General features: G+C 38.7%; 2 protein-coding genes across 2 annotated transcripts; both read left to right on the top strand.

Moving 5' to 3' along the window:
* The first annotated feature begins 10,210 nt into the window (after positions 1 to 10,210).
* On the top strand, positions 10,211 to 11,155 carry LOC138874635 (uncharacterized). Its single transcript, XM_070153406.1, has 2 exons — positions 10,211 to 10,545; positions 10,654 to 11,155. Exons 1-2 carry the CDS (start codon positions 10,211 to 10,213, stop codon positions 11,153 to 11,155), a joined length of 837 nt encoding a protein of 278 aa, XP_070009507.1.
* Positions 11,156 to 11,167: 12 nt separating this feature from the next.
* LOC138874634 (uncharacterized) lies at positions 11,168 to 11,710 on the top strand. The gene has a single exon (XM_070153404.1). It carries the CDS (start codon positions 11,168 to 11,170, stop codon positions 11,708 to 11,710), a length of 543 nt encoding a protein of 180 aa, XP_070009505.1.
* The last annotated feature ends 1,212 nt before the right edge of the window (positions 11,711 to 12,922 follow it).

The raw sequence follows: 12,922 nt of genomic DNA, 5'->3' as shown, positions 1-12,922 counted from the left end.
CCCTGCAGAGATGAACCCAAACCTTTGCCTGGTACAAAACCATTCTTCAACATTTCAAAGGCCACCCTAGCTGATACGGTGGTTATCTTCGGATTTAGAATGTGTTTCCCCTCTGGGACTTTCTCAACCAACATCGTGTCAAAAACCTGGTAGACCCGCGGCCCCTTGTCATCTTCCATTTCAATGAACGACACAACGACATTGCTATGAGCGCAAAAATTATCTTCGCCGTGCACAACTATTTCCTATCTATCCCATTCAAATTTGACCATCTGGTGTAGTGTTGATGGGACTGCTTTAGCTGCGTGAATCCATGGTCGACCTAACAGCAGATTGTAGGAAACAGCTGTGTCTAGCACCTAGAACTCCATTGTGAACTCAACTGTCCCTATTGTCAACTCTAGCACTATATCCCCAACTGAATCTTTGCCTCCGCCATCAAATCCCCGCACACAGATATTGTTCTTATGAATCCTCTCATCTTCTACTTTCAACTTGCTCAGAGTGGAGAGAGGGCAAATGTTCGCACTGGAACCGTTATTGACCAATACTCGGGTAATCACGGAGTCCTCATATTTCACCTTAAGGTAAAGAGCTCTGTTGTGCTTAGTACCTTCTACAGGCAATTCCTCGTCAGAAAAAGTGACTCTATTCACTTCAAAGATTTTGTTGGCTATCTTTTCCAGATGATTCCCTGAGATTTTATCGGGAACATGAGCCTCATTCAGGATTTTCATTAAGGCTCGAGATGCTCATCTGAGTGGATTAACAATGTCAATATTGAAATCTGAGCAGGCGTCTTTTTCAATTGTTCCACGATAGAATAGTCTTGCATCTTCATCTTTCTCAAGAATTCCTCTGCCTCTTCTTCAGTTATAGCTTTCTTCATTAATACTGGGTTATCTTTAGCTTTTCTTAACTCCTCGGGGGCAAAGCATCTCCCCGAATGAGTCAAACCCTGAGTCTTACAGACTTCTTCTTTAACTTCTTTCCCTTTATAAGTCACTGTCACCCGTTCATAATTCCATGGAATAGCCCTGTTATTGACTATCGGTAACTGGGTTACCGGCTTAAAAAATGACATGATCTGTGCGGGCACCCTCCATATTTATGATAGTTCTTCTTGCCACTCTTGGCACAACCACTTTCATCCTTTCTTGTTTTTCTGCCACATCACTTGAAAACCTCTTCTTAACTGCCATAGATGGTTCAATTGGCTTGACCTCACTGGACCAAATCATCATGACGGTCTGTGAAGGCTTCCTAGGCTCCCCTACTTTATGCATTATTTCAATCATATTTGTCTCTTGGTGGGTTGGCATCGGATTTCGATTGATATTGGGCGCCTTTGGAGCTTGAACTTCAATTCTATTAGTATCAATGAGCTCCTGGATAGCACTTTTTATGTGCCAGCACTTCTCCGTGTCATGACCCGGAGTACCAGAACAATATTCACAGCTTACAGAATAATCCAGATTTTTTGGGGGAGGATTTGGCAATTTTGACTGTATCGGCCTTAGCATGTCCAGTTGTCTTAGCCTATGAAACAGACTAGTATATGACTCTCCCAATAGAGTAAAGGTTTTCTTTTTCTGCAACCTTTCATCCTTAAATGCTTGATTAGGCCGAAAACTTGGTCCAGGAGGGTTTCGTTAGGCTCGTGGTGGTGAATAAGTGTTTTGGGGAATGGGCGCACGCCATTGCGCGTGGGCAGGAGGTTGTTTGTTTGGGCGTGGTGGATAGAAAAATGAGGTTCTGGTGGGGGTAATAGTGTTGGGGTGGATTATACTGGGTGTGGGGGTAAGTTCGGTGGTGGGGTTGAGGCTGATTATAGTGGTAAGATAAGCCTTTGGGTCCGAACCAAGCTCCTGAATCAATTGTCGCCACATCCTCTCTCTTCTTTTTCCCAATTATTCCTCCCGCGCCGCCCTGAATAGTTTGAGTAGTTGCCTTAATAGCCGAATAGCTCATGATTTTATTCGACTTGAGCCCTTCTTTTACCATGCCCCCCATTTTCTCCACTTCGTTGAAGGATTTGCCTACAACCGATACCAGATGACTGAAATAAGTGGGTTTAAGGCCTGCAGGAAATAATCCACCATTTCACTTTCTTTCATTAGAGGGTCAACCCTCGCTGCTTGTTCTCTCCAACGGAAACCATACTCTCTGAAACTTTCACTGTGCTTTTTCTCAAGTTTTGTCAAGGACAGTCGATCCGGAATGACCTCGAGATTGTACTGGAAGTGACAAGCAAATGCCTGGGCTAGATCATCCCATGTGTACCATCTTCCGGGTTCTTACCGGGTATACCATTCCAACGCTGAACCACTCAAACTTTGACTGAAATATACCATTAGCAATTCATCATTCCCTCCAGCTCCCCTCATTTTGCTACAAAACCCTCTCAAGTATGCTATTGGATCACCGTGCCCATCGTACAAATCAAACTTGGGCATCTTAAACCCTGCCGGCAATTGCACATCTGGAAACAGACATAGGTCTTTGTAAGCCACACTTACTTGACCTCGCAACCCCCGCATGTCTCTGAATGACTGTTCTAAGCTTTTAACTTTCCTGAACATCTCCTCATGTTCGGGATTTTTGGACGGTTTCTCAGCTTCCACAGGAAGATCGAAACGAGGAGTGTAAGAATATGGTTCCGGAGCTTTGAAAGTGGGATCAGGGGGTAATACTAGTTGTTATGATCCTGGAATAAAGGCTCGCTGGAGTATTGGTGAATTGTAGCAGGCGGTGGTACTACGAAGACAGAAGTGGCTGGTGGATGAGGGTACGGAACTGGTTTGGGTGGTGGAGCTTGCGGGGTTTGGGAGGTGGTACCTTGGTAGTGATGGTAAATAGGAAATCTTGGAGATGAATCAACAGTAGGATGTTTGTGGGTTTGAGTCAATGGCGGGATGAAAGCAAGGTTGGCGGGGTAAGCTGGTGGTGGTTGCCCTTTTGCCCAGGCTTGGTACATTTCGGCCATCTACTGCTTCAACTTATACATCTCTTCTTTCATCGAATTAACATCCAATTCTTCCACCTCTCTTGAAGGATCGATGCTACTCACATCAAGTTCTTGGTTAGACATGATCAATTCCCCTTTGGACCTGGTGTTGTATAGATGGGTTGCCAGATTGCTCAACAAACTAACCACCTGCCTTAGCTCTACAGCATCAACAACAAACTCGTTAGTGATTAGAGCTTAACAGATTGGTAACCGCATATTTGTGGAATTCAATGCACCTAAGTAATTAATCATTTCTATCATGTATTTGCTCGATTGCTTGTGTCATCCCGGCCTTTCCTTATTTCCATGTGCAACTTCCCTTTTTCTCTTTTTTCTTGCCTTTCTTTGTTTGACTTCTCTTTGTTTTTTTATTCTCTCATTTCCCTTTCTTATTTTGTTTCCTTATCATGGTTTCTTATTTTCTTTCTATTTTCTTTTGGTTATGGTCGAATCCTATGGATATTGCCTACGTATCATGACCCCGCATGAATCAGACCGAGCATAGTTCTGGGGTATAAGTGTAAAAATAAGTAATAAAACATTTTTGGGATTTTTAAAAAAGCAAATACTTTGATTATAATGACTCAAAAACTAACAGACTCAAAAGAAACTAACAGACTTTAACAGAAAGAAAATACAGAATCAAGTAAAAAAATCACGAATACATTAATGCCTCAAATGCTCCTGGGGCCCGCGGGACATCATTCGGTCTCGCCACGGGCCTATATGAAAGATCCCTTTGAAGCCTCTCCAAGTCACTCATTATTTGTCGGAAAAACGTCATCACTGCCGCGAAGAAAGTGGTGTGAGTCATATCCTCACATGCTTAGCATTTCACAACAATGTAGTCTGCAATGACCTTGACCCGCTCTCGGATTCTACCCTTTCTTTAAGCAGATGCCCGACCTGTTGATTCCGGGCTTCTAACACCTGAGTGTCGTGGAGATGTTGATTTTGCAACTGTTGCATTTCTTCCTCCATCTGAGCCATCAAATCATAACAGTGTTCCTTATCAGCCTTGAAGTTCTTGGCTTGCTTGGCTACTTCATTCTCGAGGGTAGTCATTTTTCTCTTCAGGCTGGTGATTGTCCCTTCATACTTTCTTTTCATTTGTTGCACAAACTTTGCCCGCTCTTCCGCCTCCTTTGCCCATTGTGCCCGGACTTTGGCTAGGTTGGCCTCAGACTTTTCCAGGTCATCTTGACACTCAAGGGGTTTCTTTTTCAGACTGCTTATAAGCCTTTCATCCGCTCGGCTTCTTTCCGGATTTCTAGCAGCTGTTCTCATTTTCTGAATTTGGGCTTTGAGGGCTTCATTTTCCTGAGTTAGCGTTTTCTTCTCGCCTTCATCCGCGACGGCTTGCAAACTATTCTTAAACTGAAGGTCCATGACTTGCTTTTCTAGCCTGCCTATGGTGGCTCTGTACTAATTTTCTTTGGCCAGCCAATCCCATTGCTCTTGTGATGCTCCGACAAATTCTTGAAGATGAGGTCTTTTGGCCGGCCTTCCAAACTCAACTTCCCTTTTATACCAGGAAAGATATCCTGGTGCAACTTCACCTGTGGACAGATCACGCACTCGAGTGTTCGCCGTCAAGTCTTAACATTCGCTCCAAATTTGTCGGACTGCTACTTCATGAAACTGACCATCGGGACCAATCTCGACCACATGGCGACTAATGTCTTCATCCCTAAGAACCATTTGATATCTCCCTAATTGTCTCAAAACCCGGTATGGGGCATAAGGCTGGATACTCCTGAGACCCATCAAAAGGAAATGAGGCCTGGTAGCTGGCATGTATATGATCTCATCTACGGGAAGCCACCCAAACGTCCACTTTATTTGACTTGCACTGATGGAACTGAGATGTGATACCCATTCTATAACCACTTCTGGCGAGCTGATCCCATCAACCCTCGTATAAAATTCCTCTATGCAAATTTTCTCTGTCGACCCATAAATCAGGAATTTAGGACGATGGCATAGATGTTCAATCATCCACGTCTGCAGCAACAAGTTGCACCTCTCAAAAAAGTCTCCTCCGGCTTTGCAGGTTGTGAGAGCGCGAAAGATTTCAGCTACTATCATGGGTGCGAGGGTGCTTTTGGCCTGAGTAAGCAAAGTGCTGACAACCCCAGCTATTCGTATGTCGATATTTCCATCTTTCCTAGGAAACACCAGAAGTCCCAAGAAGACCACCATAAAAGCAAAACACCTGTGTTCTTTCCATTTGAGGCAGTTCCCTTTGCTACAAATTTTGTTTTCTGGATTGTTAAATCCTCCTATGTGACCGTATCTTTGGTATATAAACTGCGGAGTGGAAAATCCTGCGGCCAAATCTGGGTTATGGACCCCCTGCTTATCTTTAAGGAATCTAGGAATCTATGCACAGCGACGACTCTTGGAGAAACCAGATACTTGTGTCTCAGAGGAACTTCAACGCTCCTAATATATCTGGCTATTTCTTCCAGAGTTGGGGTGAGTTCAAAATCTGAGAAATGAAAAACGTTGTGGGCTAGGTCCCAGAATGTAACCAATGCATTTATGATGTCCCCTATAGGCCTGATCTTCAACAACCCGGTGAGTCCTCCCAAGTATAGATTGACCTTATCTTGCCCTGATTTACCCAGATCTTCCCACCAAATACACATCTCCAAAGGGATCTTGTTCATGACTGTTATTGGCAAATTTTGACTCGTGCTCATTCTGCACATTTATTAGGGTGATTAAGCAAAATAATGACTCATTTGACTCAAGAAAAGTTAATTTTTGAAATTGTCATTTCAAAAATAAAACCCGGCTTTGCAAATACGGCCTTTCAGCATTTCCGGGGAGAAGATTTTAAGGTTGTGCTTGCTAACCAGCCAAAAATTCGAAAAAGAGACCAAAGATGGTTGTTTTTGCTAAAACAGCCTTCCGGCGTCCTTTTTGGGGACATTCGGCTATTTTAGACAAAAATGGCATCACCCTGCTTATTTAAAATAAAATAATTTTTTTTTCTTTTGGGCTATTTTCGCAAAAGGGAAGTTGGACCCGATGGGGGTTGCCTACGTATCCCACATCCAGCGAAAATCAAACTGGCTTAGTTCGGGCAATTCTGACAAAACAAAAACCAACTCTTTTTTTCCTTCTTTTTTCACAAAAAAATTCTCTCTTTTTTTTTTCAAAATTTTGGCAGAGTTTCGGTATGTTTTGGACATTGGTTTTCAAAAATAGACAATTATCTCTCTCAGTCCCCACATTTTCCTTTACAATTTTTTCTCTATGAGCCGGTCAACATGCAAATCCAAAGCAAATGAATACACAAGTAGCAAGTAAGATGCATCAGGATGGTCTTTTCATTTCGGGTACACCTGTCCTAGACAGACTCAACCCTGTGTTGAGTCTCCAAAGTCAAATGCACATGACGCAAACAAACGTTCCTACTAGGGATCCGGTATGAGGCTGAGTTATTCTAGGTTCAAAACCTAGGTATGTGTTCTAGACTGTGTACCCGAGCGGACAACTCGAGCTGAGGAGGGGGCTACGTATCGGGAACCAAAAAGCCATCTGGCTTAGTAACTTGTCCGAGCCTCTTTCTTGTTTCAAGGTATGACACTAACAGAATAGGGAGTCTCGACCAGCGAGCACATCCCCGAAGATGAGAAGAGAAGGGTTTCGTAGCAGTTTATATACAGTTCAAATAGTATCAAAGCGTAAAAGCAATATTTAGCACATTAGGCCCAAACATGTAATCAGATAATAAATAAAGCTAAATATAACAATTCATCTAAGCTCGAATTATGAACCATGAACCAGAAGTTCTGGATTCCAGTCCCCAGCAGAGTCACCAGAGCTGTCACACTTTCTTTTTTCCTACACCACAGAAAGGGTATAAGAGAGTTTTTTCCAACTTAAAGTGACAATCGAAACGGGATTCATTTATTATTAAAAATTCAGAGTCGCCACTTGGGATAATTTATGGTGTCCCAAGTCACCAGTTCAAATCCCGAATCGAGGAAAAGATTGACTCTGTTTTACAGTCCGCGAACACAGAAATTCGGGTAAGGAATTCTGTTAACCCGGGAGAAAGAGTTAGGCATTTCCGGGTTCCGTGGTTCTAGCACGGTCGCTCAACTGTTATAATCGGCCTATTATCTGATTTTAATACATGTTTTAGCCTATGGTTCAATTTTAACTTATTAACCACTCTTATTCATTTTTAGGACGATTGCAACGTCATTTAAAATATGTCTTGAACCACATCACATAAATGCACCCGCGGTCCACGATACATTTTATTTAACATTGTTGGGATTTGGATTTGGGTCACATGAAATGCACACCCGAGATTAGGAGGGTAATTTTAAATTACGCGCCTAAAGCAACTACGCATTTTTCAACTTTGCGAGGACCATAGAAAATTCGCTAAATGGCATGCCTCGAATTCTAAGGATTTAAAATTAATTAAATGAGGGCCATGAGTTTTGAGGTTTTATTGTGGATGGAGTGGTATAAATTGATAAGTACAAAAGGCCTAAAGAAATGGGTTAGCTACATGTGTATCACTGGAGCCTTTTGTTATAGCATACTACAATTCAGAAAGGTGGAGTTGGCATTTATGTGAAAATAACAAAAGACAGGTGCCAACTTTGGGTTCATCTCCATATCATCTTCAAAAGACCGACTTTCGTTTTCAAATTCTAGAAAGAAACTAACAAAATTTTATAACAAAATAATGAATCTTAAATGATCATATGAGCACAAAATTAAATCATGCTGATAACTATTCGGATGAACCAGAAGGAACAAAACAAACATGGACATACAAAAATGCATTTTAAACTTGATTATAACAAAGAACACTTAAAGTAATTAATTTATTTAACACTATGCTAAAGAGAAAGTTGTAGTATCACCACTATAACTTTTACACTTAAAGTAATTAATTTATTTAACACTATGCTAAAGAGAAAGTTGTAGTATCACCACTATAACTTTTACAGTACCATTTTGAGGCAGAGGAAGTTGAATCTTCACATGGTTAATTTAAGAAAATATGCAACCAATAACATAAATTGAAGATAAGATCCTTCCACTAACGCAATCTATTTTTTATTTTTACATCTTAATGTTGACAAATTGTTCAACTTCACATATTTCTTTAAATTTCAAAATATGAACATGGTATTACATGGGCTTGAAATCTAAACGTAAACAAAACAATACCTGCTGGTTACAAGTTATGAGCCAAGAAAAAGAAAAAAGAAAAAAAAATGAGACAGAGTCATGAACATACTAAAATAATGTTAACATTTGCAAATTTCAATTTACTCAATTAAAGAAACATCATTCATGCGAACAGATCCAATACGAAAGAAACTTTATCAAAAGAACCAAACCAATTTGCTTCTGCATCAATAAAGATGCTCCGACATTTTTTAACTCAAGAACTTGAATTACATACCTACAAGAGAGTGAATTCAAATGAATAAAATCTGAAAGTTGTAGAGTCAATACAGCAGCAACAACAAAATCTCTATCAATTCTTCTTCAAACCCAATATTCAAGGCCTGAAATGTTGAAAGAAAAATTTAATGAAAATTTTCAACCTAAATTTCTCTCCTCCCACCTCTTATTGTTTTTCCCTTCTTCTCAAATTTTCTCTTCTATTTATAGAAAACTTTTCGAAATTTTTCAGATTTTTTTTAAAAAAAATATTTTATTATTTTATTATTTTTTAATTAAAAGAAATCTCACTTACAAATTGCTTTTATTTTTTTTATAAAAAGAAATCCCACCTTTCTTTACTTTTATTTTTTAAATTCCAACTTTAATTACTTTTATCTTATTTAAAATCTCACTTTTTTTACTTTTTAAAAGAGAATTCCACTTATTTAACTTTTCTTAAAAAACAATCCACTTTCTTTTGCTTTTCTTTTAAAAATGCTACTTTCTTTTACTTTAAATTTTTTTAATTTTTAGATACCTTTATATTTATTTTTTAATTCCAACTTTCTTTTACTTTTTATTTTTTTAAAATTTCCACAAAACTTTACTTTTATTTTTTTAATTTTCTACTTTCTTTTACTTTTTAAAAGAGAATTTCACCTACTTTTACTTTTGTTTTTTTATTTAATACTTCCCTTTTTCTTATTTTTTAAATCACTCCTGAAAATTTAAAAAAAAAATTCGGAATTTTTTTATTGTTTTAAAATAAAAATAAAATAATATTAATAGTAATAATTCAGCTTTTAAAATTTTGTATTTTTATCCTATAATAAAAAGTGTAACAAAGATAAAAATTGTAGGTTAAAACCCCTAAAATATTTACATAGAAGAAGTGATAAAAAATTAAATATTGTCAAAAATTAGGTGTTTACACACGCGACAGTACAACAGACAGTGCAACGGTCACTTCCCATTGGGAAGAGATTTGTACCAACCAAGAATTGACATCATCCTTGTGATGTCTTTGGTAGTATAACAATATGGTTCAAGGTACTAGATATTCACTTGAGCATTTAGTGATATTCTTTCAAGCATTAAAGAGTCGATCAAGCATTGAAGTCACTGGTACGTCAAAAACATGAAGACAACTCCATTAAAGGATCAGTTTCATAATGAGTCTATGTGTATCCGTAGTTGAGTTGTAATTTTGTTATTTGTTCTTCATTGTAACTCCTATATTGCTTTCTTAGAAGTTGTGCTTGGGGAAACTCAAAACCATAAACTTTCTGAGTTTGTGTTGTGACTAGAGTTAGTCATAAGTTAAAGTCTTTGTAACTATTGAGTGACAAAGTGGCTTGTGGTAAGTGTATCACAAGTTAGTTGAGTGTAAGTCTTTGTAATAGAGTCATTACAAAGTGGCTAGTAACAGTGTGATTACAAGTTAGTGAAGTTGAAATCCTACAAGTATAGGTCGTGATTTTTGTCCCCTTGAGTGAGATTTTTCTACGTAAAAATCACGTGTCTCTCTTACTTACTACTTCATTAGTATTCTCAGTGGAAACTCATATTGGAGTAGGTACTATATAGTTTGGTGGACTCATATAAACTAACAATTGGTATCAGAGCAGGTTCTTTCTAAAAGGTTAACACCTAGAAAGGATCTTAATGGCTGCTCCACCCAAATTTGAGGAAGGACAATCAACCTAGAGACCTCCTAGATTCAATGGTCAGTACTACGGCTGGTGGAAGACTCGTATGCATGATTTTATAATGGCTGAAGACTCAGAATTGTGGGATGTCATTTGTGATGGTCCACATGTTCCTATGAAGAAGCTTGGAGAAACTGGACCAATGGTGCCGAAAGACAGAAAAGAATACAGTGATGTTGACAGAAAAGCCGTAGAAAAGAACTATCGTGCCAAGAAAATCTTGATATGTGGTATAGGACCTGATGAGTACAACAGAATCTCAGCTTGTGATTCTGCCAAAGAAATATTGGAAGCATTGCAAACCGCACACGAAAGAACTACTCAGGTTAAACAATCCAAGATTGACATGCTTACTACTGAATATGAGCTCTTCAGGATGAAGGATGATGAGTCCATGTAAAATATGCACACTAGATTCACATCCATCATAAATGAGTTTCATTCACTTGGAGATGTTATTCCCAGAAACAAGCTTGTAAGGAAGATTCTCAGTGTTTAACCTAGTTCTTGGGAGAGTAAGGTGAATGCCATCACTGAAGCTAAAGATTTACAAACTCTAACCATGGATGATCTGATTGGAAATCTGAAGACATACGAGATGAAAAGAAAGAAAGACAGTGAAAGGAGAGAGCCCAAGAAGGAAAAGAACCTAGTACTCAAGGCTGAAAACAATGACTCAAATGAAAAAGATAGTGATATGGCCTATCTTACTAAAAGGTTTCAAAAGATGGTTCGAAGAAATGGTGGTATACCAAAGAGGGGCAGTTCAAGTAAGGCAAGGAACAATGATCTCTGTCACAAGTGCGAAAAGCCAGGGCATTTCATCAAAGACTGTCCATTTCTGAAACAGGAACAATACAAACAAAACCCTGACAAAGCAACAAAAAGGAACCCAGTTCTAGACAAACGATTCAATCGAAAAAGTGCAGCTAACAATATTATCAAGCAAGCCCTTGCTGCTTGGGGAGACTCCTCCAGTGAATCAGAAAGGGAACCAAATGCATAAAATAGCTCCATGATGGCAGTGATAACTGAAGCAACGAAATATGACTCACTTTTTGCACTGATGGCCCAGTCTGACGATGATGAAGATGATGAAGATGCTGAGGTAAATTTCAAGGATGTTCAGAGAAATCTGAAGACCTACTCTTCTAAGAAATTAAGGTCATTAGCAAGTGTTCTAATTGATGCATATTATAGCTTTATTAATGATAAGAAGATCTTGACCATAAAGCTAAGAGATGCTGAACAATCTAGAGATGATCTGGTGGTCTGTGTAGTAGATCTAAATGAGACAATAGCTAATCTTAAAAAGGAAAAGGAAGCTTTGAACAAAAAAATAAATACTGTAGAAAATGAGAGAGATGACTTGATGGTAGTGGTTGTTGATTTGAAGGAAATTATAGAAGTCTTTAGCAATGAAAAGCACACTCTAGAAGAGAAAATTACAGCTACTGAGCAAGAGAGGGATGATTTTCTAGTGATAATCACTGACCTAGAGGAAACTATTGAGATACTCAAATCAGAACTTAGGGCTGCAAGTATTGAGAAAGGGAAATAAGTAGCCAGTGAGTCACACATCAAGCTTGAAAAGGAATTAAATGATGTTAAAATTAGTCTATGTGGTGAACTTGAGAAAAATAAGCAGCTTCAAGCTTATTTGAAGAAAGTAAAAATTGATCTTGAGAAATCTCTCAAGTGGACCTGGTCCTCAGATGCTGTCAATACCATGTACTTCAACAATAGTGGAAACAGGTAGGGAATCGGGTATCAAAAGGAGAAAACTCCTTACAACCCTAACATCAAGTATGTCACAATTCCTGATAATTGGCTTTGTACTCACTGTGGGAACAATGGGCACTTCAAAGAAAATTGCCAGTCCAGGGTTCAGTCTGTTCAGAAAAACAAATCATTTACTGAGAAAGTGACTACTAAAGAGGGACCAGGTACCACTCGCAAGAAATGAATATTGCCTGCATGGACTAGAAAAGCTCTTATGCATCCCTTTTCTCATTACAAGGGACCCAAACTAGTTTGGGTTCCTAAATCTAACCCATAATTTACATGTGCAGGGAACGGTGAGAGGAAGTGGACTGCAATGGATCATGGACAGTGGATGCTCAAGCTATGAGTGTTTATTGGGCAGGCTGGGACGGGTTGAACGGGAAAACCCCCAGCCCGTTTGGTTAGCGGGCTGGGGATAGCGGGCTCTTAGTGGGCTGTGTTTTTTCGGGTTTTTGTGGGCCCGTACAGGTTAGGGCTCAAACGGGCTCGGGCGGGCCGGGCTCCAGTTTTTTCTTTTAATTTAAATTTTATTTTTCTTATTCAATGTTATTGATAGTTAAGTATTTGCAAACTTTTAAGGGTTAGAATTAAACTTTGAAGTTTAAAGTTTAAAATTTGAAATTTGTATTTTAAAATTATAAAATTGAAATTAGAAAGTAAGTGACTACAAAAAATTATTTAATAAGAGTATAAGACAATAAGCAATGTAAGGAACAAACTTCGAAGGCTTTCATTTATATTTTTAATACTTCAAACTAATTTGCAAGTTCTTTTTTGATTTTTAAACTTGCAAATTAAAACTTAAAAGTTTACAATAATTATAAAAAATAAGAAATAGTACATCACATGTTTTGCATCATTTTTGTAAGTTCTTCCATGTCAACATGAGGTTCTTGGTTTTCGGCATTGGTTGAATCAGAACCATAAACCATTATATCTCCAATTTCTTGGTCCTCCTCTTCGTCTATCTCGTCACGCCCTTGATTTC

This window comes from Nicotiana sylvestris, chromosome 8, assembly GCF_000393655.2.
Source record: "Nicotiana sylvestris chromosome 8, ASM39365v2, whole genome shotgun sequence".
Taxonomy (NCBI): Eukaryota; Viridiplantae; Streptophyta; class Magnoliopsida; order Solanales; family Solanaceae; genus Nicotiana; species Nicotiana sylvestris.
This window is presented reverse-complemented; position numbering and strand designations above follow the sequence as displayed.

What these genes read in the sequence shown, in the direction of transcription:
- LOC138874634 (XM_070153404.1), top strand. Translation starts at nt 11,168, where the DNA reads ATGGCAGTGATAACTGAAGCAACGAAATATGACTCACTTTTTGCACTG.
- LOC138874635 (XM_070153406.1), top strand. Translation starts at nt 10,211, where the DNA reads ATGGCTGAAGACTCAGAATTGTGGGATGTCATTTGTGATGGTCCACAT. An exon ending in ATGAAGGATGATGAGTCCAT is followed by an intron (nt 10,546 to 10,653) that starts GTAAAATATGCA and finishes TGTTTAACCTAG; the next exon opens with TTCTTGGGAGAGTAAGGTGA.